The 24,518-nt window shown below is 44.5% G+C and overlaps 1 protein-coding gene across 2 annotated transcripts in view; it reads right to left on the bottom strand.

The window, feature by feature from the left end:
• VPS8 (VPS8 subunit of CORVET complex) overlaps window positions 1-21,831 on the bottom strand; it is a 253,480-nt gene extending 231,649 nt beyond the window's left edge. For both annotated transcript variants that reach the window (XM_039488831.1, XM_039488832.1), the window contains exons 1-6: window positions 21,400-21,831; window positions 18,183-18,251; window positions 16,616-16,746; window positions 13,469-13,562; window positions 3,440-3,472; window positions 947-1,001 (exon numbers count right to left, since the gene is read on the bottom strand). In XM_039488831.1, the coding sequence (XP_039344765.1) occupies window positions 947-1,001; window positions 3,440-3,472; window positions 13,469-13,562; window positions 16,616-16,746; window positions 18,183-18,251; window positions 21,400-21,546 (529 nt within the window). In that variant the 5' untranslated portion in view covers window positions 21,547-21,831. The remainder of the gene's footprint in view (window positions 1-946; window positions 1,002-3,439; window positions 3,473-13,468; window positions 13,563-16,615; window positions 16,747-18,182; window positions 18,252-21,399) is intronic.
• Between the last annotated feature and the right edge of the window lie 2,687 nt (window positions 21,832-24,518).

Genomic DNA, 24,518 nt, shown 5'->3' with positions numbered 1-24,518 from the left:
AGGAGGAACAAAGTAGTTTGCACATATATAGAGCTTTACAGGTCCAAAGCACTGTATCCTACTGCTGTAAACTGATCTTTACAATATCTCTGTAAGACAGGGAATTATGCTTAGCAGTATCTCCCAGCTATGATATGGGGCTCACACAAACAGTTCTTCCCAAGGTCAGCCAGGATGAGAACTCAGCAGTTCCTGGCTCCCAGTCCTATGCTCCAGTCACCACTAGTACCTCAGAACACCACACACACACACACACACACACACACACTTCCACTCGTATGGTTGGATATGATTGAGAGGATAGAGCACTGTGTGCTACCACTTCTGCTAGCTTCAAAAGTATCACACTCTGAAAGTGAATCATGCAAATTTGGCTTTTTGATTACAGTTTACATTTAAGTGAGTATATAACAAGTAGGACCAATTCTTGTTCAAGTTTGATTTTATCCTCAGCCCAGAATAATATTCAATAGCAGATTTCTCTCACCTTGAGTGTCAGTCCACTAAGATTATAAATCAGCAATTGTAATAGCTAAGAAACGTATTACATTGTTAGACTCAACATGTCCTGCCAACATTTAAGTCAGGATGTGATCTGATAACAAGGAATCTATTATTTGAAAAGTTAGGACAAATGCTAGCAAAAGATGATAAACGTATGACAAATTTATGCTGATCTTGTTTATATTTCCTTAATATTCTGTTAAACCAAAATGATGAATTTTCATTAAGTATCACAGACTTCTATAAAAACAATTGCCTAGAATATAAGAACAATTCCAGAAGGCCTATGAGATTTCTGTTGAGTTTGTCATGGTTATGACCTTGTATTTTTTATAGTTCTTTACTTAAATGAATTAATATTTAATAGGTAAATTAAATATTAAAATATGAAATTCAGAATGGCATTTGAATGTTGGAGACCAAAATGGTATTTTTAACTTACCAAAAATTAATGCTAAACCATGGGAAGTCCCCACTGCTATCAGACTTGACGCTGCCTGAACAGAACATGGAGAAAAAGTTAAAATTTTGAAATGTCAAACTGCCACAAGTCCATGATTTAAGCCCAGTCAGCATCTTTATCGCTGCTGGTCAAAGTTAATCAGCAAATGGAAAACCATTTTAGAAAGCTACAGACAGCAGTGTACATTACAGCAAGCTTCCCACAGACAAGTATCAAATGCATACAATCCAAAATATCTGCATCAACCACCCATCACAATACTGCTATTAAAATATAATTTTACATCTCAATGACTGTCATTTATCTCATCATTCCTTACTTTGAGCACAGTGCTGTATTTTCCCCACCCTGTTTCAAGTTCAATACATTCATCTACCATGGTGATGAAAAAAACCACACAGACAGTAGATTTCCTCTAGGTGAGGTTAATATCTCTCCTGTTGTCTCACACAGGAGTGCATTCCTGTTTTTCATATCCAAAGATTACAGTTTGAGTGCACTCTCAGCAATTCTCTGATCCCCATAAAGGGCCCAGTTCAACTGACAGAGAGAAAATTCCCAATGACTTCAATGGGGAGTTGGATAAGGCTTTAAGTGCCCCAAAATCAGGAATATAGTTAAACGCTGTAAAGATATATATTTGTGTCTTTGAAAACATTGCAGATAAAAAAATGCTTGAAAACCAGGAGCTTCTAAGTTCAGGTTTTATATACATGCATGTCCCCGTACACACAGTAGACATTTCCAATTTGTTCTGTAAATAGTATACCTGGATTTCAGTGATTCTCTTTTTTCCTTAGACATTATTAGAATACTGCACATGAACTTATCTCTTTGGTTCACCCTACCCCTATGAACTGTTACACTTACACCAAAGATTCTCTAAGGAACAGGCAGCCTAAATATGGCATTTCTCTTAAAAACTGATTTCCCTTATTCCTCAGCCATGGGCAACCTTAATTCTGATGTTTCCTACCTGGAGTGCTTGACTCCACAACTTTAATAGTGTTTTTAACCAAGGCGTGGTGGGAGGTTTTTTGCTGTGGTTTTTTTGAGTTGCTATAAGATGGTTATGATCATACTGGCTTCCAGTATGTTATACAGTTTACAATGTGTGAGGTAGTATCTTTTATTGGACCAACCTGTGTTGGTGAGAGAGGGACACTTTGGAGCTCACACCGAGAAATGATCTGTGTAAGGTTGAAAGCTTCCCTCTCTCACCAACAAAAGTTAGTCCAATAAAAGATGTTACCTGACCAACCTTGTCTCTCTAATATCCTGGGACCAACATGGCTACAACAACATAGAATGCAGTTTACAGTATGGCACTTATTTGATGTTGGAGGACCTTGGACAGATACCATGAATGGATTATTTTTAAGGCTACAATTATGTCAAGGAGGCCGTGACCTCCGTAACATCGGGGGACCCCAAGCTGCCTAGTCAATGCGAGCAGCTAGGGCCCCTCCACAGCTCTCAGACATCTGTGGTGGCAGCAGAGGGACCCCAGAGCTGCTCAGAGGCTGCGGGGGCCCGGCACAGCTCCCCAGCTGCCATCACTGGCAGGGTCCCCCTCCCCACACCTCCTAGCCCCACAGGGTGATGAAGGGATCCCACCCAGCTCCAGCCCTGCAGGGGGACCCCCCCACACAGCTCCCAGCCACTGCAGCTGGGGGGGAGGGGCAGGGTGCTGGACCCTCCTCATTTTGTCAGGGATATTTTTAGTAAAAGTCAGGGACAGCTCACGACTTTGTGATTTTTTTTTTTGTCCATGACCTGTCCCTGACTTTTACTAAAAATTTCCATGACAAAATCGTACCCCTAATTATTTATTTCAGTCAAAGTAATGACTGGTAGGGAGGAAATCTCACAGGAAACTTGGCATTGACATTTGCCAGGCTTTTACATCACATACAATGGGAAAATGTTAGTGCGTAAGTTCACGTATACACTACAGCTTAAGCTGTATAAGTTATATCGCTCAAGGATGTGAATAAGCCACCGCCTTGAGCAACACAAGTTACACAAACCTAAGCACCGCTGTGGATAGCACTATGTTGGCGGGAGAGCTCTCTCCCATCGACTTAGAGTGTCTGCACTAGCAGCTGCGCCACTAAGCTCAGTAGTGTAGCTGTAGCCTAAGTAACAAGCCTTGGTCATGATCTGAAAAAAGGCAGAAACTTGTGGGACAAGTGATCAACAGAAGCTTCCCAAAGACATTGCCCTCTATATGAGAATAGTGGGGGGTGAGAGAAGAGGGTAGAACTCCACTGCTAAAAGTGAAGTGTCTCAGACTACTCCTTCTGCCCTGCGTGCTTAAGATTCTGAGTGTGAATCAATGCCACCTTCTGGGAGAAGGCAGAAGATGAAAATGTCAACATTTCAACACTGCACTATGGAGTACAAGGGATGGACCACAGATGTAACAGGAAGATTCACCATACTGTATTTTACAGTTCTTTCAGTACTTACTATTGCAGTAGGTAAACCAGCATCCACTTTGTCCTGCAGTGACAGAAAAGTCATTATTGATAAAGTAAAAGGAGGAAGGGCTCCTTCCCTGTGTACATTTCTGCTCAAAGGTGCAGCCGTACTGATGGGAGGATCGCTCTGTGCTGCCTCTCATACACACAGTGCTCTAACAGCAGCACCAACACTACAATGAGGAGGACACTACATCAGCAGCATGGTGTGAACCTCCCTGTGGAACTGTCCCACAAAAGGCAGGAGACAAGCTGTGGGAATAGCTATGGAACCCCATGATTCCATGGGAAACTTCACACACAAGTGAAGAGGGTTATTTTCACTCACTCCAAAGAAAATATATCAAGATACACAATTAGCTTTAGCCTGCCACACAAAAAATATTCAATTTAAGTTAAGGTTGTTCAACTGCATTTCTTATTAATGTATTGTAATTTAATAGAACTTGAGAAATCACCAGCTGCAGCAGCATTAAGATTCAAGCCAAACTAAATTAAAAGAACCGTGACTTACCCTATGGTTCTTTGAGATGCATTGTCCATATCAATTCTACTCTTGCCACGCATGCGCCCCATGCATGTGAGATTGTATTATTTTTTAATAGCAATATCCTTTGTGGCTACACCTGTGCCCCTTAGAGATGGGGCTTAAAAGGCAGGGCAGCCTCAACCACCACTCAGTTCCTTTGCCAATAAGAATCCCAGAAAGTGGGACACAGATTAGCAGGGATGTAGAGCAGGTCATGGCATCTGTGTGAACATAAGGTACAGACAGCAGGTTGCCATGGGTTCAAAGAGGGTTCCCCATCAGACCACTTAGAACCAGGTTGCAATCCCAGGAAGGAGGAGGCTCCTTGACTGGGGTGAAAATGTGGGAAACCCTGAGAAATTTTGATACCGTAGGGTGAACAAACAATGGGGGGAGGGATAGCTCAGTGGTTTAGCATTGGCCTGCTAAACCCAGGGTTGTGAGTTCAATCCTTGAGGGGGCCACTTAGGGATCTGGGGCAAAAATTGGTCCTGCTAGTGAAGGCAGGGGGCTGGACTAGATGACCTTTCAAGGTCCCTTCCAGTTCTAGGAGATTGGTATATCTCCAATTATAAAAAAAAAAAAAAAAAAAATGTAACCCAGCACCCATGGGTCATCTGCAGAGATGGCCACCACATGTACCCTACCCAAGCCCAGATGGAAAATCTTTTCCACTTTGCAGCATAAGTGAGTCTGGTAGAGGGCTTCCTGCTCTGTAGGAAGATCTCCTGGACCTCAGATGAACTCTCTCTCTAGGGGGGTTAATCCAACCAGCATCCACAAAGTCAGCTGCAGTGAGGCCAGGTTCAGGTGCAGTATCCAGCCCTGATTTTGAGAGAGTATGTTGGAGAGGAGAGGTAGGGTTATGGGTGCGTCCACAAAAGCTCACCAGATCTGAGAACCAAAACTGTCTGGGTCTTGCTGGGGCTATCAAGATGACACAGCCCAAGTCCCCTGCCTGAGTTTCCTGAGGACTCTGGGGATTATGTGAACATGCACTAAAGTACAGAGGAGCTGTGTAGTCCATAGGAGGAGAAATGCATCCATCTGAAAACCTGGGCCTACTCCCCACCCTCCCATGAGCAGAATGCCAAACACTTGCTGTTCTTGTACATCACAAATAGACCCATCGACAGCTATCCCCACTTCAGAAAGATGCTGTGTAGAACAGAATTGCTGAGGAACCATTAGTAACTCTTTTGGAAGTCCTGTTGAGACAATCTGCCAAAGTGTTTCACAGGCCAGGAAGGTGGATAGACTCATGTGATTTGGCAGACTAAGCACCATTCCAACAGATGCAGCACTTCCTGGCAGAGTGGAGAGGACTTTGCCCCTCTCTGTACGTTGGTGTAGTAATTCACAGTGATGTCATCATCAGTGATGTGGACAGGGAAACACTAGAGAAGAGGAAAGAAAGCCTTGCAGGCGAATCACATTGCCCTGAACTCCAGTACGTTCATATGCAGCAAGCTCTCAAACAGTGACTTTTCCTTGGGCTTTTAAATGGCTGAGATGAGCTCCCAGCTACAAAATGGAAGCATCTGTTATTATCTTGGTGGCAACGGAGAGAGTGTGGAACTTTACTGCACACTTGGAATGGATCTGTACACCAGTTTAAATAAAAGATGGGGACTTCTACAGGGACAGTGATAAGCTGGTCCATGCTGCATTTTCTGGGTGGATATACTGATTTCAACCAGCTTTCTAGCAGCTAGAGGTGACGTCTGGCATGCTGTGCAACATAAGTACACACTTCCATATGTCCCATGAGTTTAAGACACGACTTCGCTGGTGTTCTGGGATGCTTTCAGAGTTGGTTGATAGAATCGACCATGGTTGGAAGGCACTGTTCATTTGATAAGCTCTTGAAGACTTGCAGTCCACTGGAGCTCATATAAATTGTTCTCCAAACTAAAAAAAAGACACTTGTAAGAATGGTCCCTGAAAGGAGATGGGGAATGGGATAGGCAGAAACTGAATGGAATACCCTTGACTTACTACCCTGAGGACCCACTGGTCTGAGGTTATTCTCATCCAGTTCCTCAAGAAGAGGGTTCTCAAAGGGGTAGATGGGGAAAGGACAAACCATAAAATGTTCTGCCAGGCTCTCACTCATATCAAAACCAGTTCTTTAAGGAGGTGCAGCACAAGAGATGGAGGAGGACTGAGCAAGGTCTGAGGAACCTCTGTCTCTTGCATGGAGGCTCAGAAAACCAGTTATGTGTAAGACTGTGACTTGGATTTTCACTTGTAGTAGGGCTGCTTTCTCTGTGAAGTAAAAACACGATGTGGGAACACAAAGGCCCAACGGTTGAAGAGTCGCCTTATTACCCTTAAGACTGATGTTTTGACTGTAGTGTTGGGGGGGCGTGGAAGAGAGTGTAAAGGGAGAAAGAAGGTCACCTCAAAATAGGAGGTTCTCTATAGTGGTTTTGACCTCCCATTGGATTTCAGGCATCTGGATCCAGGAAGCAGGTCTCATGGTAATGCCAGATGCCATGGTCCCTGCCACCATATCCAAGCAGGTCATGGTGGCCAGCTGTACCTCTACCATCAAGGTCCTCATTCCTCCTAGTGTTCTCCTGTGGCAAGTTGTTCAGAAGGTTTGAGACTCACTCTCAAAGGGGGAGGAGGGGAGAGGGGAATAAAAAAATTTATCAAGTTTTGCTTTCGAAGCTTGATTTTTTTTTTTAATTAGTCACTCAACTGGAGGCTTACAAGAATAGATATTGTGGACAAACAGGTACAATTCTTGGGACGGTCCTTCTCTTGTGGCATATTCATTGGTGCTCCTTGCTGTTTAGATTTCTCCTGGACCACCAGTAGCCAGGTGTCAGGTTTTGGAAGAAACCCTCAAATCACCTCACAGGGGACTAGCATTTCCTATCTGCTTTGAGGTGGGTAGCATGGAGGTGGGAGTATGTCAGATCTCTTTCACCAGCAAAAGATCACCCTCGTTTATGGGCATTGCTATCCAGCCCACTCTGCAATGTGGAGAACATCCAACAATTTACCTTTTTTCCTCCTGAATTATCTCAGATAGGATGTCCAAAAGGATTGCTGAGAACTTTGAGGAGATCCTGGAAAATTAAACTCATCTTGAGACTGAAGATATGTCAACAGCTTCACCCAGAGACAAGGAAGCTTATTGAGGAGGTTGGTGGTTCCTGGTCAGGAGAAAGTTGGTCTCCTCCATAAGGAGGGGGGAGACGGTTGGGAGAGGTCCAGGTACTCTCCACGCCAAATTTATACATTGAGAGTGAGAACAACAGGATAACAACAGATATAGCCAGAGGGGGAGGGTTAGGTATAAGGAAGAGGGGGGGGATGGATACTAGACCGACAGGTCATACTGGTAGTACTGTGTCCCTACCAAGTTGGGTGAAAAGGGTGAAAGGAGCCAAACAGCAAAAATTAGGATGTTTGTTCACCAATGCGAGAAGCTTAGGTAACAAAATGGAGGAACTGGAGCTCCTGGTCCGAGAATTGAAACCGGATATCATAGGAATAACCGAAACATGGTGGAACAGTAGCCATGACTGGAGTACAGGTATGGAAGGGTATGTGCTGTTTAGGAAAGACCGAAACAAAGGTAAAGGTGGGGGAGTAGCATTGTATGTCAATAATGAGGTGAAATGTAACGAAATAACTAGCAATGCAATGGATAATACGGAGTCTGTTTGGGCAATGGTGACATTGGGGAAGAAAACTACTAGAGCGTCCCCTGGGATAGTGATTGGGGTGTGCTATAGACCGCCGGGATCTAGCCTGGATATGGATAGAGAGCTCTTTAATGTTTTTAAGGAGGTAAATACTAATAGGAACTGTATGATCATGGGAGACTTTAACTTCCCGGATATAGACTGGGAAACAAATGCTAGTAATAATAATAGGGCTCAGCTTTTCCTAGACGTGATAGCTGATGAATTCCTTCATCAGGTAGTTGCTGAACTGACGAGGGGGGATGCCATTTTAGATCTGATTTTGGTGAGTAACGAGGACCTTGTTGAGGAAATAGTTGTAGGGGACAACCTTGGCTCGAGTGATCATGAGCTAATTCGTTTCAAAATAAATGGAAGGATAAACAAAATTGCATCTGAGACTAAGGTTTACGATTTCAAAAGGGCTAACTTTACTAAATTAAGGCGACTAGTTAGGGAAGTGGATTGGACTAACATATTTAGGGATCTAAAGGCGGAAGACGCCTGGGGTTACTTCAGGTTGAAGTTGCAGGAGCTGTCAGAGGCCTGTATCCCGAGAAAGGGAAAACAGTTTGTAGGTAGCAATTTTAGACCGAGCTGGATGAGCAAGCGTCTCAGAGGGGTGATTAAGAAAAAACAGAAAGCGTACAAGGACTGGAAAATGGGAGGGATCAGCAAAGAAACCTACCTTATTGAGGTCAGAGGGTGTAGGGAAGCAGTGAGAAAGGCAAAGAGCTGGGTGGAGATGGACCTAGCGAAGGGGATTAAAACCAATAGCAAAAGGTTTTTTAGCCATATAAATAGGAAGAAAACCAAGAAGGAAGAAGTGGGACCGCTTAAAACTTTAAACAGAGTGGAGATTAGGGATAATGTTGGCATGGCATAATATCTAAACAAATATTTTGCCTCGGTCTTTAATGAGGCTAATGAAGGGCTAAGGAATAGTGGTAGAGGGACTGACGGGAATGAAGATATGGGGGTAGACATTACAGTATCTGAGGTAGAAGCCAAACTTGAACAGCTTAACGGAAGTAAATCAGGGGGCCCGGATAATCTTCATCCTAGAATATTAAGGGAATTAGCGAGTGAAATTGCAAGCCCGTTAGCGATGACTTTTAATAAATCTCTAAACTCGGGGGTTGTACCGTTTGACTGGAGATTAGCTAATGTAGTTCCTATATTCAAGAAGGGGAAAAAAGTGACCCAGGTAACTACAGGCCTGTTAGTTTAACATCTGTAGTATGCAAAGTCATGGAAAAAATTTTAAAGGAGAGAGTGGTTACGGACCTTGAGGCCGATGGCAACTGGGACAAATTACAGCATGGTTTTACGAAAGGCAGATCGTGCCAAACTAACCTGATCTCCTTCTTTGAGAAGGAAACAGATTTTTTAGACAAGGGAAATGCAGTGGATCTAATATATCTTGATTTCAGTAAGGCGTTTGATACGGTACCGCATGAGGAATTGCTGGTTAAATTGGAAAAGATGGGGATCGAAATGAAAATCCAGAGGTGGATAAGGAGCTGGTTAAAGGGGAGACTGCAGAGGGTCGTATTGAAGGGTGATCTGTCGGGATGGAGGGGGGTTACCAGTGGAGTTCCTCAAGGTTCAGTTTTGGGTCCGATTTTATTTAATCTATTTATTGCTGACCTCGGAACCAAAAGTAGGAGTGGGCTGATAAAGTTTGCGGATGACACCAAGTTGGGAGGTATTGCCAATTCGGAAAAGGATCGGGATATCCTCCAGGGAGATTTGGATGACCTTGTAAACTGGAGTATTAGTAACAGGATGAAATTCAATAATGAGAAGTATAAGGTTATGCATTTAGGGATGACTAACAAGAATTTTAGTTATAAGCTGGGGACGCACCAGTTGGAAGTAACGGAGGAGGAGAAGGACCTAGGAGTCCTGGTTGATCGTAGGATGACTATGAGTAGGCAATGTGATGTGGCCGTTAAAAAGGCTAATGCGGTCTTGGGATGCATTAGGCGAGGTATTTCTAGTAGAGATAAGGAGGTGCTAGTCCCGTTATACAAGGTGTTGGTGAGACCTCATTTGGAGTAGTGTGTGCAGTTTTGGTCTCCCATGTTTAAGAAGGATGAATTCAAACTGGAACGGGTACAAAGAAGGGCCACTAGAATGATCCGAGGAACGGAAAGCCTGTCGTATGAAAGGAGACTTGAGGAGCTCGGTTTGTTTTCCTTAACCAAAAGAAGGATAAGAGGAGATTGATTGCACTCTTTAAATATATCAGAGGGATAAATACCAGGGAAGGAGAGGAATTATTTCAGCTCAGTACTAATGTGGACATGAGGACAAACGGATATAAATTGTCAGTCAGGAAATTTAGGCTTGAAATTAGACGAAGGTTTCTAACCATCAGAGGAGTGCAATTCTGGAACAGCCTACCGAGGGAAACAGTGGGGGCGAAGGACCTCCATGACTTTAAGATTAAGCTGGATAAGTTTATGGAGGGGATGGTATGATAGGATAATGGGTTTAGTCAATAGGTCAATAACGTGCCACACTGGTAATTAGTACAAAGGGTCAATGTTGGGATATTGTTAGCCTTTTCCAGAGGGTCTGGCTGGAGAGTCTTGCCCACATGCTCGGGGTTCAGCTGATCGCCATATTTGGGGTCGGGAAGGAATTTTCCTCCAGGGTAGATTGGCAGTGGCTCTGGAGGTTTTTCGCCTTCCTCCGAAGCATAGGGCGGGGTCGCTTGCTGGTGGATTATCTGCTACTTGAAGTCTTTAAATCATGATTTGGAGCATTCAACAGCAGAGTCAAGGGAGAGAATTAGTTCAGGAGTGGGTGGATCGGCTTATGTGGCCTGCATCTTGCAGGAGGTCAGACTAGATGATCATAATGGTCCCTTCTGATCTTGAATTCTATGATTCTATGAGAGGGGCAATCCTGCCCAGACTATCAGGTCTGCATGGTAACATAAGGAATAAAGCCAAAGTAGATGGCTGATACAAGACGTCTCTCAAAATGGTCCAAGAGAGGAGACTCTGGTACCAGATCGATGAAAAGTTACACTAGTACCAGGATGGTACCAGATACCAAGTAGGCAGCAGTGCCAAGGAAGTGCTCAGTGACATGGTAGGTGGTAGTCATCAAGGGTCTTGGTGCTAGAGCACACAGTGCAGACACCATGCCAGAAGCACTACAGTCCTTTTGGAATGAAGGAGTTGTTGATGCCAAGGCACCAGCAAAAGGCTTGAGGCTGCACTTCCTAGCAGAGGGAACCTGAGAAGATCTGAGTCTCATACTCAAGGAAGGAAGGTAAATTTGCATCTGATGCCTTGACTGCAGTGGTGCTTCTTTCTCCTGCTCATTGGTGCCTGAATGCCATCTGTGGGAGGAGAATGCATGAGAGGTAGAGGTGGTACCACAGCTAGCCAGTGCTGAGAACAGGAGCAGTTGAGCTTTCCCAGGCTTCTTGGGGGGGGGAGGGGGGGAAGACTGCAGTTGCATGGATAACTCCATCAAGAATGGCACAGCCTTGCCTCTGTTCTTCAGAATCTTTTTAGCATATCAAGCAATGCTCTGTTGTGTTCCTCTCCCGGGCAGGTGAGACATCTGCAGTGCACATCATTAGTGGGCAAAGTGGAGTTGCATGAGGGGCGGGTATTAAAGATGGGAGACTTTGAAGTCACCACGATGAACAAAAATAAAGTAATACAAAAACAAAGTTTAAGAAAGCTAAACGAGTTCACAAAGTGAGATAGGAGAAACTGTTGCTTGAAGACACAGACAATACTAGCCTTCCTTCTTACCAACCAGGGCACAATGGAACTGAGCGGCGATTATGACTGCCCTACCATTTACGTCCTCTGCTACAGTAGCCAGTAGGGCACAAGGAGCCACAGCCAACATTTTTTTTTTTAAATCAGATTTCATGCACATGGGGTGTACATGCCCCAGAAGTAGAATCTGCATGGATAATTACTAACATATTTTACCACAAAATTAAATCTTGCTACCTCAATGCACTCTGGCTCATCACTAACACTAGCAGACCAGGTGCCAGATCATGCGAAAGCCTAGGCATCAGCTGAGAACTTTCAAATTCACAGCTGGAAGCTAACCAATTCACTTGTATTTATACTAATACAGAAGTGATAGTTAAATGCATAAGAATGTATTTGGTGTTTAAACTTCATGAAAACTAATGGATATTACATGCATTGTTTTCACTTATCTGTATCCTGTTATAATGTAATAGCAAACATTTATATTGCATATATCCCTGTAACTAAATAACCCATCAAACAAGAAAGAAGCCTTGTGTAATCCAAATGAAAAACTAACAGGAAAGTACTAATTCTTGTACACTGAAGTCAACCCATCATTCTCTCTGCAGATTACTACATCTCTGCTATCATTTGGAATTACAGACTGTGACTCACCTGTACATACATTTTTTACCTACTTTAGCCTCTCTAACTCTCATTCCTTTTTCTTAGCTAATAAACCTTTAGTTAGCATACTATAGAATTGGCTGCCAGCATTGCTTTTGGTGTGAGACCTGGGATGTAAATCTACCGGGTGATTGGTCTCTTGAAAGTAACCTGGAATATATTTGTGATGTTTAGTGTAAGTGATCATTTATCACATAGCGCAGCTTGCCTTGGTGGCAAGATAGACTGGAACATCTAACGGGATTGGCTGAGATTCCCTTATAAAACTACTGAAGTACTTTGGGAGTTCACATTTGGGACTTGATTGGTGACATACAATTACAGAACATACTCCTAGTTTGGGGTGTCTGCCTTGCTTTTTACAGTCTGCCCTGAGGCAGGCACTCAGTCATGAGCCATTCCAGACAGCATGACAGTCACGACCAAAACAAACTCCCTTTTATTTCCAATATACAACCTCCCACTTGGCACACATTCGAATCCACAAAAACAAGCAGCTTCAACTCTGATCTCAGACAGACATTTCCTCTGGGTCAGTGTAGCAGTACAGTCAATACTGTGTTTTCTTTACGTGGCAAGACTGAGGTCAGAATTAATATAGTCCATCTGACAACAACTGTGAAAAAGTGGGTGCATGCATTATAGCCAATGAAGCTTGTAAGGGCAGGGATCAGTCAGACCATAAGCTGTTTCAGTATCGTCATCCATTTAATGAAGCAAACTAGTGCTGAAAGAATCTACTCTTTTTTTTGGCAAAACACACTGCAAATAAGTTTCAGGACAGTAAGGCAAGCTTATTTGGATAGCACAACAGCTAGCTTTCCTACTATTTAGTTAATCAGAGATTTCAAGAAAGTTACCCCCTCCCCTTCAGTGGTTCATAAACTTTTTTCCTAATGAAAAGGTGATATTTTCAGTCTTTGTATCATTAATATTGTCATGAGGGAGTTCCCTCCTTGATCTGTCTTTATTTAAGAACACTTTAGCCATTTACTTTTCTTTATAATTAGATGTAGTGACTAGACTGGACTGGAACACAGGTTTATATTTCCATTGAACTTTTTCTTTGAGATGCATTCTTTAATAGCCATTTCCTTTGTGACTCACTTTCCTTCCAGAGGCTGTGGATGAGCACTGCAAGAAACCAGCTATCCTGACTCAATGCACCACTCCTTTTCCTCATCATTAAGCTCAGAGCTTCAAGTAATATTCTGTACATAAGAGCGCACAGTGTGAAACTGACAAACTCCACACATGAAGTTCTTACCAAAGTAGGTACTGTTTTTATTTACTAATTTATATTCTCGTTCCTGTTCATTGTAACTCGATCGATTATTTCACTGAAGGAATAAAACACTTACTGCAGCAGATACTATTTGGGCAGAAATTCCTTTCAGAAGAGAAAGACGGACAACCGATCCATGAAGAGAGAAAGAATCAGGAAGTTTTTTCTTTCTAAAAAGAGTAAAAATGTTGTTAGTCCAGAATAAATCCCAGCATTTAAGTTTATACGAAAAAGTTACTAATGGTTACAATCACCTAATTTACCACACACTATCCAAACCATGCAGTGAGAGAGGCAGGAACTTATTTTCACAAATGATATGGAGTGAGGTTTGGAGCCCTACCTTGCTTGTTGAATCTTCCACAAGCACTTGTATATCAAGTGAGATTCCACAAGCACTTGAATGGATTTCTCACTTGACATACAACTTTCTGATGAACACAAGCACAAAACCAAAAAGGGAAAGAGATCATTAATACAAAACCTGCCTTGTTAAAAAGTTAGTGTGTCTGCTTTGTTTTTGTTAACCCTTTAATTTGACCAAACATTAACAGCCCTCCAAAAAGATCAATATCAAGCTTTTAAGAATGTTCTCAATTTCAAATGATTTCCCTCCCAAACACTGAAGCATCAGAACTATTAATAAAAAGTTGCAAATGATTATTTTCACACTTCATATTTGAAAGTGGCTGAAACGTTCTTGCTCATTATTTAAAAAAATAATTAAAAAAAAAAAAAAACCATCACCTCTCGGGCAGAGATTAGATGTGGGAAGTTGTGCCTGAAAAGTGAAAGTTTGAGAAATTATAAGGAGTTGAACATGGCCCATTAGAACAGGGACAGCCAGGCAATCTTAACTATCAGTGTTATGCATTAACACAGATTTTAAAACTTAATTGAACTCTTAGGTTGAACAGTTTCATTTGATTTGAAAGTTAACAGTGTTTTTAAACCAGTCAAGAACAGTAAAACTGGAAACTTATTTTTCCCGATAAACAAGTTCAAGTGTATTTTATTAAAGTGTTACTGTATTTACAAGTCTCAGGGGGTAGCCATGTTAGTCTGTATCCACAAAAACAACAAGGAGTCCGGTGGTACCTTAAAGACTAATGGATTTATTTGGGCATAAGCTTTCAAGAAGGGAGTACCTCACAAGTGGAGAACCTGTGTTGACAGGGCCAATTCAATCAGGGTGGATGTAGTCCACTCCTAATAATTGATGAGGAGGTGTCAATTCCAGGAGAGGCAAAGCTGTTTTTGTAATGAGCCAGCGACTCCCAATCCTTATTCAAGCCCAAATTAATGGTGTTACATTTGCAAATGAATTTTAGTTCTGCTGTTTCTCATTGAAGTCTGTTTCCGAAGTTTTTTTGTTCAAGAATAGTTACTTTTAAATCTGTTATAGAATGTCCAGGGAGGTTGATGTGTTCACCTACTGGTTTTCGTATGTTACCATTCCTGATGTCCAATTTGTGTCCATTTATTCTTTTATGTAGGGACTGTCCAGTTTGGCCAATGTACATGGCAGAGGGGCATTGCTGGCACATGATGGCATATATAACATTAGTAGACGTGCAGGTGAATGAGCCCTTGATGATGTGGCTGGGTCCTCTGATGGTGCCGCTAGAGTAGATATGAGGACAGAGTAGACAACGAGGTTTGCTACAGGGATTGGTTCCTGGATTGGTGTTTCTGTGGTGTGGTGTGTAGTTGCTGGTGAGTATTTGCTTCAGGTTGGGAGATTGTAAGTGAGGACTAGCCTGCCTCCCAAGGTCTGAGAGAGTGAGGGATCGTTTTCCAGGATAGGTTGTAGATCATTGATAATGCACTGGAGAGGTTTTAGCTGGGGGCTGTATGTAATTCATGTACTGTATTTACAGTATAATGTACTAATAAAGGCCCATTGACACAGGGCGTCATTGTGATGCTATAGATTAATTGTAAATTCTTACATATACACAGATTTTCAAAAATGGCCTCTGTGAGAACTCCTGGGTGTTCAGCATTTCTGTGAGTGAGGCCACACATTTAGGACCTCACATGTGGACTTTGTTAGGCTCCTATTTTTTAAAATCTTAAGTTTTTTAGTATGGCCAATGCTATTGTCAAAATCCACGTACCCTGCAGTTAGTTTGGCCTAAAGCTTGCAGCAAGGCCTTCTGGTTTCTGCAGTACAGCAAAACTGGAAATAATACGTCAGCACTTCAGGTAAACCGAATTTGATAAAAACTTGTTTTTACCTATGAAAATAATCAGTATGTCATTGTGTCTTATTTGACTTCACATTCAAATCATTTTATTTTGCCCCAAGCTATCGTTTTTTCATCAAATCTTATATTAATAACCACTGCACTGTGCAAATTTTCAGGGGGCAGCTGGAACTTTTGGCCCCAGAGAAGGAACCGGGAGTGGTTTGGGATTGTGGGGCTAGAACATCTGGTACAAATAATCAGCCGTTAAATTGGTTAAATAATCAATGTTGCCCTCTAAATTGTGATTAAGTTAACACTCTACTGAAGAGAGGGAACAGTTCACATACTCTCAAAAAAACATTGTTTCAGGATGTCTACATACAAATTCACTGTTCACATTTGGAAGGGTTTTCTTTACAACCACAATAGGTAATTTTTTAAACTTAAAATAAGCCATGAAAGTCTAGATTCTGGTACATGGTTCTGCAAGTTTTCAGTCCACTGCAGCATATAAAGAACCATGGTGCAAAAAGTCTATCTTTCTGTCTAGTGGATCCCTTAAGAAGAAGTAGCCTGTGGCAGAATTACTTTTCTTTGTCCACATCATCCACTTTTAACACCTGCACTGGGGTTTGATCCTATCAGAGTTTAGACAGAAGTATACTGAGGGATTTTCCTCTTAATGGTGGGTTCTTTTCCACTAAGAAAACAGGAAGATTAGGTTTTTATTGAGAAAACTGGTTCTTTTTGAAGAAAAATATTTCATCACAGAAGTTTGAGTGGTTCTTTGCTTGGGATTGTTCTAAATGTCTTTTGAATAGTAGACCACATTTCTAATTTACAATTCAATACCTGCTAGCTTGCCCCACTGGATCTCATACTAAGCCCATGGACTGAATAGACTTGAGTGTCAGTCAGAAAATGTAGTTGTGTGGTGCCCAGTGAAATATGATAAGTCAGTTCCAATATTCATGATACACATCTAAATCTGAAAGATGGTGTCAGAAAGAACTGCCCAACTTATCAGATACCTTTTCAAGTGCGTCCTGTCCCCACTGTCTGAGCTTGCCAAGGAAGATGTGTCATACGAGTGAGTGTCAATATTATCAATGTTTAAAAGAGAGGGATCCTCAAGAACAAAAGACTCCTCTTCATCATCAGTCTGAAAGAAAAGCAACAATTCGGTAAACATGACAGACAAGACAGATTGGAGACGACTCATCTCCAGGAATTCTCAGGCTGTTGGTGCCAAGGTCATGCTCACTTGCACCAAACATTCAGACCTTAGAACATATAGAGAGTCAAGGATGCCAGTTACAAGGGGTAACCAGTTTTTCTTGGAGTACCTGTATTACTAGTAGAGATCCCCACAGCTGGAGTCTGACAGGGACTGATTCTCAGAAGATGTGGGGGCCAGAGTCTAGAATGTGCAGTCAATGTTCAAAGTGGAAATAAGAAGCCAATTCTTATAGGTAAATAATTAAAGACAAACAGATTATTAAGGGGGGGTGGTAAATTCTCGACCACTTGTAGTCCTGAATATCAAGAATGGGCACTTTTCTAAAGAGAGATGCACTAGTTCAACCAAAAGCTATAGGGTTTCATGCATGGATCACTGGGTGAAATTCTCTGGCTTGTGTCATGTAGCAGATTAGATTATCACAATGCTCCCTTCTGGCCTTAAAACCTATTAATCTAAGTACATAAAAACAAAACACTAAACCAAACTGAGCCACTGATCTTGAGGATAAATCTAGGAAGCTGTATGTCAAAGTAAGGCCAGAGGCACTACAGAGATCCACTGTAAAAACAAAATTACCTAAAACTAAGTCACAGAGTATGCCTTGGCTCTAGACCTTCAGGAAACATAATGTGGCTCCATTTTTTAAATATTTGAAGGTGGGGGGGGGGGGGGGAAGGGTGGAAATAATTTTTAAAAACAAAGAGTCTTGTTCTTGTAAGGGAAAGGCAGAAAGATTGTTGTCACAACCAGAGTTATGTGTGCGGTAATCTACATACTGAAAAACATACAAAAAAATTCAGATATAAATGAACCTGCCCTACTCATCAATTAATTGCTGCAACACGCACTGATGTATAATACATGCCACACGAACACACACTTTGCATATACACAGAGGGCACACAAACAATATTTTGGTGCCTAGATATAACAACACTACAAGAGTAGTCTTTGATGTGTATCAAATGACAACACAATATTGTATCGAACTGTATTTATCCATGTATAACATTTACCTACATATCTAGTGTTCTGTGGCTACGTATTTATTCACAAGTATGCCCAATTGTGTATCTACCTACCTGTAAATATTTTCTAAAAATACAAGTATTTTTTAAAAATACATCTTAGAAATATAAGATGACATCATCCCAGTAGAAAACACAAGATCTAAATATATCACACTGTTCAGAATAATTACTACACAGTGTGTGTATTTTGCCAACTGCAGAAAGACAAAATATTCCATTTCATCATCATTTAGAGATAATTTATTAATATGAACAATTCTGTTTCCATATTTTGGAACACTACCATATATGACAGGATTTCTTAACTTTTAAAAAGCTACTCACCTCATTTAATATGCTTTCCAGTGTTGGAGGGGTATCAACCTGGGGAATATCAAACTCTTTGTCATCTATCTAAATAAAAAAAAAAAAAAACAGATTGGAGTTAAGCCTCATTATTCCATCTTCCAAACACATTTTTTCACCAACTCAGAATGTACTTCATTTAGCAACTTTCTGAAGGTAGACTGGAGTAGAACCTCAGAGTTACAAACACCACAGTTACGAACTGACCAGTCAGTCACACACTTCAGTTGGAACCAGAAGCACACAATCAAGCAGTGGCAGAGACAAAAAACAAAAAAAAACAAAATAGTACAGTACTGTGGTTAACCATAAACAACTAAAAAATAAAGGGAAGGCAGCATTTTTCTTCTGCATAGTAAAGTTTCAAAGCTATATTAAGTCAATGTTCAGTTGTAAACTTTTGAAAGAACCACCAAAACGTTTTGTTCAGTATTATGAACAACCTCCATTCCTGAGGTGTTCATAACTTTGAGGTTCTGCTGTACCTTCAGAGTCAGGTGCCTTCAATGCACTCAAAATTGCTTTGCAGTGGTTTGAAGGACAAGAAAGCAATCCAGTGTGCCATACCTACTGTAATTAAGATGTTCAATTATTAGCTTTATTTCATTAACTCCTTGAAAACTAGTTTGTAAACTAGGGATTCTACTGTATCTAGAGGCTCCAACTTAGATCATGCCCCTGTTGTGTTAGGTATTACTCACACACTAAAGCAGGTGTTCACAAACTGTGAGACGTGAGACATCTCTGGGGAATACATGGAAGAAATTGTGTAGTGGCAGATTTTATTTATTGTATTTTCATAATATGTTACTCAGACAAAGCTTTAAAATTCTGTGAGAATTTGTTATATTAAATACAGTAGTTAATTTACTTCAAGATGTACCAGTGAGAACACAGAGATGCTGACATACAGAACCCTCACCTCCAATCATCGTACAGCATGGATTCAGTTGACCAGCAACTGTCCAGTTTAACTGAGCTCAGAACTTATTCAGGGCAATTTTTTTCAGTTGTATATGTCAGGGTATAACTCCATCTGTATGTAACAGTGAAATATGGACAGATGGCTAAAGACAGGTAGTGTTAAGAAGAACAAAGTGTCAGTGATGAGAAGGGCAGGGGGTACGCTGGCAGATCTGGAAGGGGATACTCAATAAGAAAAATTTGGGAACCTCTGCCCTATAGTTATACAAGTATATTTCTATTGGTATAGTTGTACTGACAACTCTTCATGTGAATGCTCACTCCAGAATTAATGTCCACATAGGGAGTTATACTGGCATATAGTTATGCCAGCAAATTTCACCATGTAGACAAGCCCTAAGAGAGAGAGAGTTCCTACTTCAACTTAAATCTAAATAGACAAGACAGACCAGGTGGAAGACTTATCCTGATTTTACACACTGGGCAGACCTATTCTAGAAGGAATCTAAAGACCAGCAGCATCTGGGTCACATCCTAGGAGTGGGAATATGGCAGACACTCTTGAATCAACTTTTACCCTGAGCAATTTTTCATCAAGAAATTCCAGTTTCTTACAGTAACTTTGAGTAGTATGGCCAAATATTTATTTTAAATCCTTAACTTTGTTCTGCTTCCTTGGGGATGTTTAAAAAGAGCTTTTCAGCTAGTCATTTTTCCCTTTGCCTACCACCAGAACAGTGAATGTGAGTACACATACTTTATCAAATGCACAAAAAGTAATACACTGAAGAGATTTCTCTCAAAACTTTAATTACTGTAAGTGTTCCTTATAATTATGGTGTTTTAAGACAAATGTTATTTCCAAGTTGACACTGTCCCCTTGGCCATATGTTAACAACTGTTAATGCAATTAAACAAAAGTAAACTGAACTTATCCTCTGTAGATAACTGGTTTGTACACTGAAATGGAATCATTTGTAACATTTCTTAGATTTATTTTTTAATAACAGTTTGGCAATCCAGTACAAATGGCAGCTTTGGCACTCCCTATTGCCACCCACATATAAGCACTAACAATATATTTTAAAAGTTAAAATGAAAAAAATTATTAAAATGCATCATACTAGAGTCATAATTAAGGCTGCGTGTCTGTCACAGAGGTCATGGATTCCGTTACTTCTGTGACTTCTTCAGTGGCCATGCAGCTGGCTCGGGGCTGTTCGAGCCAGACAACCCCTGGGCAAGCAATAGTAGCAGATTGGGTGTGGGAGGGAGCTCAGGGCTGGGGCAGGTGTGCAGGGTGGTGCTTACTTCAAGGGGGCTCCCCAGAAGCAGATGGCATGTCCCTGCAGCTCCTAGGCAGATGGACCAGGGGGCTCTGTGCACTGCCCATGCCTGCAGGCACCACCCCCGCAGCTCCCATTGGCTGCGCTTCCCAGCCAATAGGAGCTGCAGAGCCGGCACTCATGGGAGGGGCACTGCACTGAGCTTCCCTGGCTTTCCCTCCCCTCTAGGAGCTGCAGGAACATGCTTTCTGCTTCCCGGAAGCCACCCCATCCTCCTCCAGCTCATTTTCAGATGAGAAAATCGAGGCACAGAAAGGTATAGTGACCTTCAAAAGTTCACAAAACTAGTTATTAGCACAGCTGGGAAGACAACTTGAACCCCTGACCTGTTCAGTGCCCTAGCCATTAGTCCACCAGATCAGTAACACAAGACATGTGAAGGCACAGTACTGGGAAGTGCTGAGTGCACACAATAGTAGTGTTGGGCAGTAAAATCACTACTTCACCTTTAGCAGTTCCTTGAAACTTACGCTAAACTGAGACTCTGTTCGACTTTGTATCTAGCTGTGACACTCTGAGTTCCTTTCCCAGACTTGAAGCAGCACTGTGGGGATTGAAAGCTTGGGTCTTGCACCAACAGAAGACGTCCAGTCACCCACCACCTACCTCTCTCAAGTATCCTGGGCCCACTGTGGATAACAACACGCCATTGGCATTACCAACCCCACAGCACAGAGTAGTACCCTAGACGCACACACAAGTCAACAGAACAGCTATGAAGAGTCGTGTGGCTTAGACCAGCCCCAAACCTTTTACAGGCGTGAACGCGACACGAAAAGCAGCAGATGTAAGTGGAAGTAAACATACAGCCCGAGCCTCTCCTTTCCACACGGGCCCCCACCCAGTCAGGGCTCTCCCAGCGGCCCAAGCTTCGCCTCACGCAGAGCGTTATCCCGGGAGGAGGGGGGGCACAAACCCAGTCTCACCAGGTCACTTTTGGACTCCAGCTCCCGGTCCAGCTCCCCGCCGCTCAGCTGCGGCAGCGCGGCATCCTGGCCCAGCAGCGCCCCCAGCTCCTCGGCGGGCCCCGGGAGAGAGGCGCCCTGCTCCGCGCCGAGGCTCCCGGGCTCCATCTCTAGTTCACCGGCACCTCCACCTCGCCCAGCCAAGGACCGGCCGCTGCGCCCGGACTCGTTCCCTCGGGCTCGCCCCGGCCGGCCGCAGGAGCCCGCTGCCGAGGAGAGAGCGCGGGGACGTTGGCTAACGCCCGCCCGCCCGCAGATGACACAGCGGCGAGCAGAGTCCGCGGGAGCCGGGCCCGGCAGCAGCAGCAGCACGAGAGGACTGTGGGGGAAGCGGCCCCGGGCTGCTGTGACAGGGGAAGCAGCAGCCGCAGCCGGACTGTGGAATGGACACAGTGCGCATGTGCGTCCCCGCCTCCTCTGTGGGCAAAGAGCAGCTGCTACAGCCGCGCCCGTGCGCCCCACCCCCGAGCCGCCCCCCTTACAGTCACGCCCCGCCCCCATCCACGGCCCCTGCGCTGCGGCGCGCTGCCCTCCTACTGCCTGCGAGGTAACCACGCTGTGGGACTCGAGTCGCGCGTCTCTCGGAGGGGTCGCACTGCGCAGTGCTCGGCGGGGTGGGGGAGCCCTGTGCGCAGAAAGCAGCGCGGGAAAAAGCACCACGCAGCGCCGAGCACATGGGAGGAGCAGGATACTGCAGAGGCGTGGGGGGGTAAGAAACGGTGAAGTGCTCAGTGTGGGGGCAGGACCATGCACAGTACCCAGCGTCTCAGGAATAAGGCGCTGCACAACTGTGCCTTGCTCTCCTGCTGGCCTAACAAGCACAGCTGGGTTGCACCAGCTAGGCCACTTGACAGACTGTCCCACCTGTCCTGATTGGCTGAGGAAGCCAGCAGGTCTGTTCTTAAACACAGCAGTAGCTTCCTGGCTGCCTAATAATACATACCTCCAAGGCCGGATTTAGGCTAATTCAACCAATTCCCCTGAATCGGTCCCCGCCCCTAAGAGGGCCCCATACCCAAGCCCCAGTACAGCATACTGGCAAGAACTGGTGCACTGTACCGGGGTGGCCCGGCTTCCCCAGGGGGCAATTTAAAGGGCCTGGGGCTCCAACCCCTGCTGGGAGCCCCAGGCCCTTTAAATTGCCCCCAGAGCCCCATTGCTGGAGCCCTGGGGTAGGGCTGCGGAGCTCTGGGGGCTACTTAAAGGGCCGGGCTGGCAGAAGCAGGGGAGCTCGGGCCCTTTAAATAGCCCCCAGAGCCCTGGGGTAGCAGGGGGCTCTGGGGGCTATTTAAAGGGCCGGGGCCCCAGCTGCCTCTGCGGCCCCAGGCCTTTAAATAGCCACCGGAGCCCCACCACTTCCCCAGGGCTACCTCGGCTATTTATAGGGCAAGGGTGGTGGAAGCAGGGGAGCCCCAGGCTCTTTAAATAGCCCCTGAGCCCCGGGCGGCTGCTGCTGCTACCCCGGTGGGGGAGGGAGGAAGATGGGGCATTCACGCATCCCCTGCCTGCAGCCAGCCCTGCACCCACTGCCCTGTCTGCAGCCAGCCCTGCGCCCTCTGCCTGCAGGCAGCCCGTCTCCAGCCAGCCCCACACCTCGTACCCTGCCTCCAGCCCCGCCCCCCTGCCCTGCCCACAGCAGCCCATCTCCAGCCAGCCCCTGCCGCACCCCCTGCCCTTCCCACACCAGCCCTGCAGCCCTGCCTTGCCCGCACCAGCCCTCACCCCCTGTCCTGCCTGTACCAGCCCCTCACCCCCTGCCCTGTCTCCAGCCAACCCCTGCCACACACCCCTGCCTGAAGCCAGCCAGTCTCGCACTCCTCTGTCTCCAGCCCTGCCAACCCCTGCTGCATCCCCCTACAGCCCTGCCTGAAGCCAGCCAGCCCACCACACACACCCCTGTCTCCAGCCAGCCCTGCACCCCTTGCCCTGCCTGCAGCCAGACCCTACCTCCAGTCTGCCCCTGCCCTGCCTCCAGCCAGCCCCATGTCCACTGGTGCCCTGCAGTTCCCAGGCAGTAACCCTGCACATCTGCTTCAATGAGGGGGGCAGGGAGCAGCTGGGACCCACACATGTGCACAACCTGGTGTGACCAGACAGCAAGTGTGAAAAATCGGGACAGAGGGTGGGGGATAATAGGATCCTATATAAGAAAAAGACTCAAAAATTGGGACATCTGGTCACCCTAGCACACCCCCAGGGAGTGGCAGGGACCCACACATGTGAAACGGAGCTCATTTCTAGTTCAGGCCCATCTTTTTAAAAAAGAACTTTAGGTAGGGTTAACATACATCCGTATTTTCCTGGACATGTCAGGCTTTTTGGTTCCTAAAATACGGACATATGGTAACCCTATTGGTACAAAAAATACATACTGTGGCACATCCCTTAAATCAGAACTTTTTATAGGGAACCGGTTGCTAAGAAATGAAAGGCTTTTTTTTACATGTTTTTTTTTAGTCATCCCTGCCGGGGCCCCGCACTTCCTAAAGCTGGCCCTGCATACCTCCCTATGCTCCTCTGGCCTGCTGTAGCCTATACCCTGCCCTGCTTCTGTCCCAGCCTCAGAACCAGATAACCCTGTTCTGACCTTCCAATTCCTGACACTTTTGCCCTTGGATCTGGTATTTGGACCCCTACTTTCATTCTGACCCTTGGCTTCAATTCCTGATTCAGATGCTGCCTTGGCTCTGGCATACAGACTCTAACTCGGGTTCTGACCCTTGCTCCACCTCAGTACTAGGTTTACATTGGCTTCATGGAGCCGGGCCCATGCTCAGGAGGAGCCCCAGCCTGCTCCATTTGCACTGTGCCTCGAGACCCCGCTGGCTCCGTCCACCTACTAGTCCTGGCTGCTGCTTTTCCCACCAAGTCAGACCACCCAGTCTTTTGGCAGTTTGAGCAGACCAAACTAAAACAAAGGAAAACAAAATCAGACAGAGGGTCCAGACTGGCAGCTAGTATGGATCCATCCCAGGCCAATATTTCCCTGCTGAAGATAACAGGTTCCTTACAGACAGGGGTGAAAGTAACTTACAGGACTTACCGGTACTGCCGGAGTCCTGAGGGGGGCGTGGCCTCAT

Source organism: Mauremys reevesii, linkage group 9 (assembly GCF_016161935.1).
Source record: "Mauremys reevesii isolate NIE-2019 linkage group 9, ASM1616193v1, whole genome shotgun sequence".
NCBI lineage: Eukaryota > Metazoa > Chordata > Testudines > Geoemydidae > Mauremys > Mauremys reevesii.
This window is presented reverse-complemented; position numbering and strand designations above follow the sequence as displayed.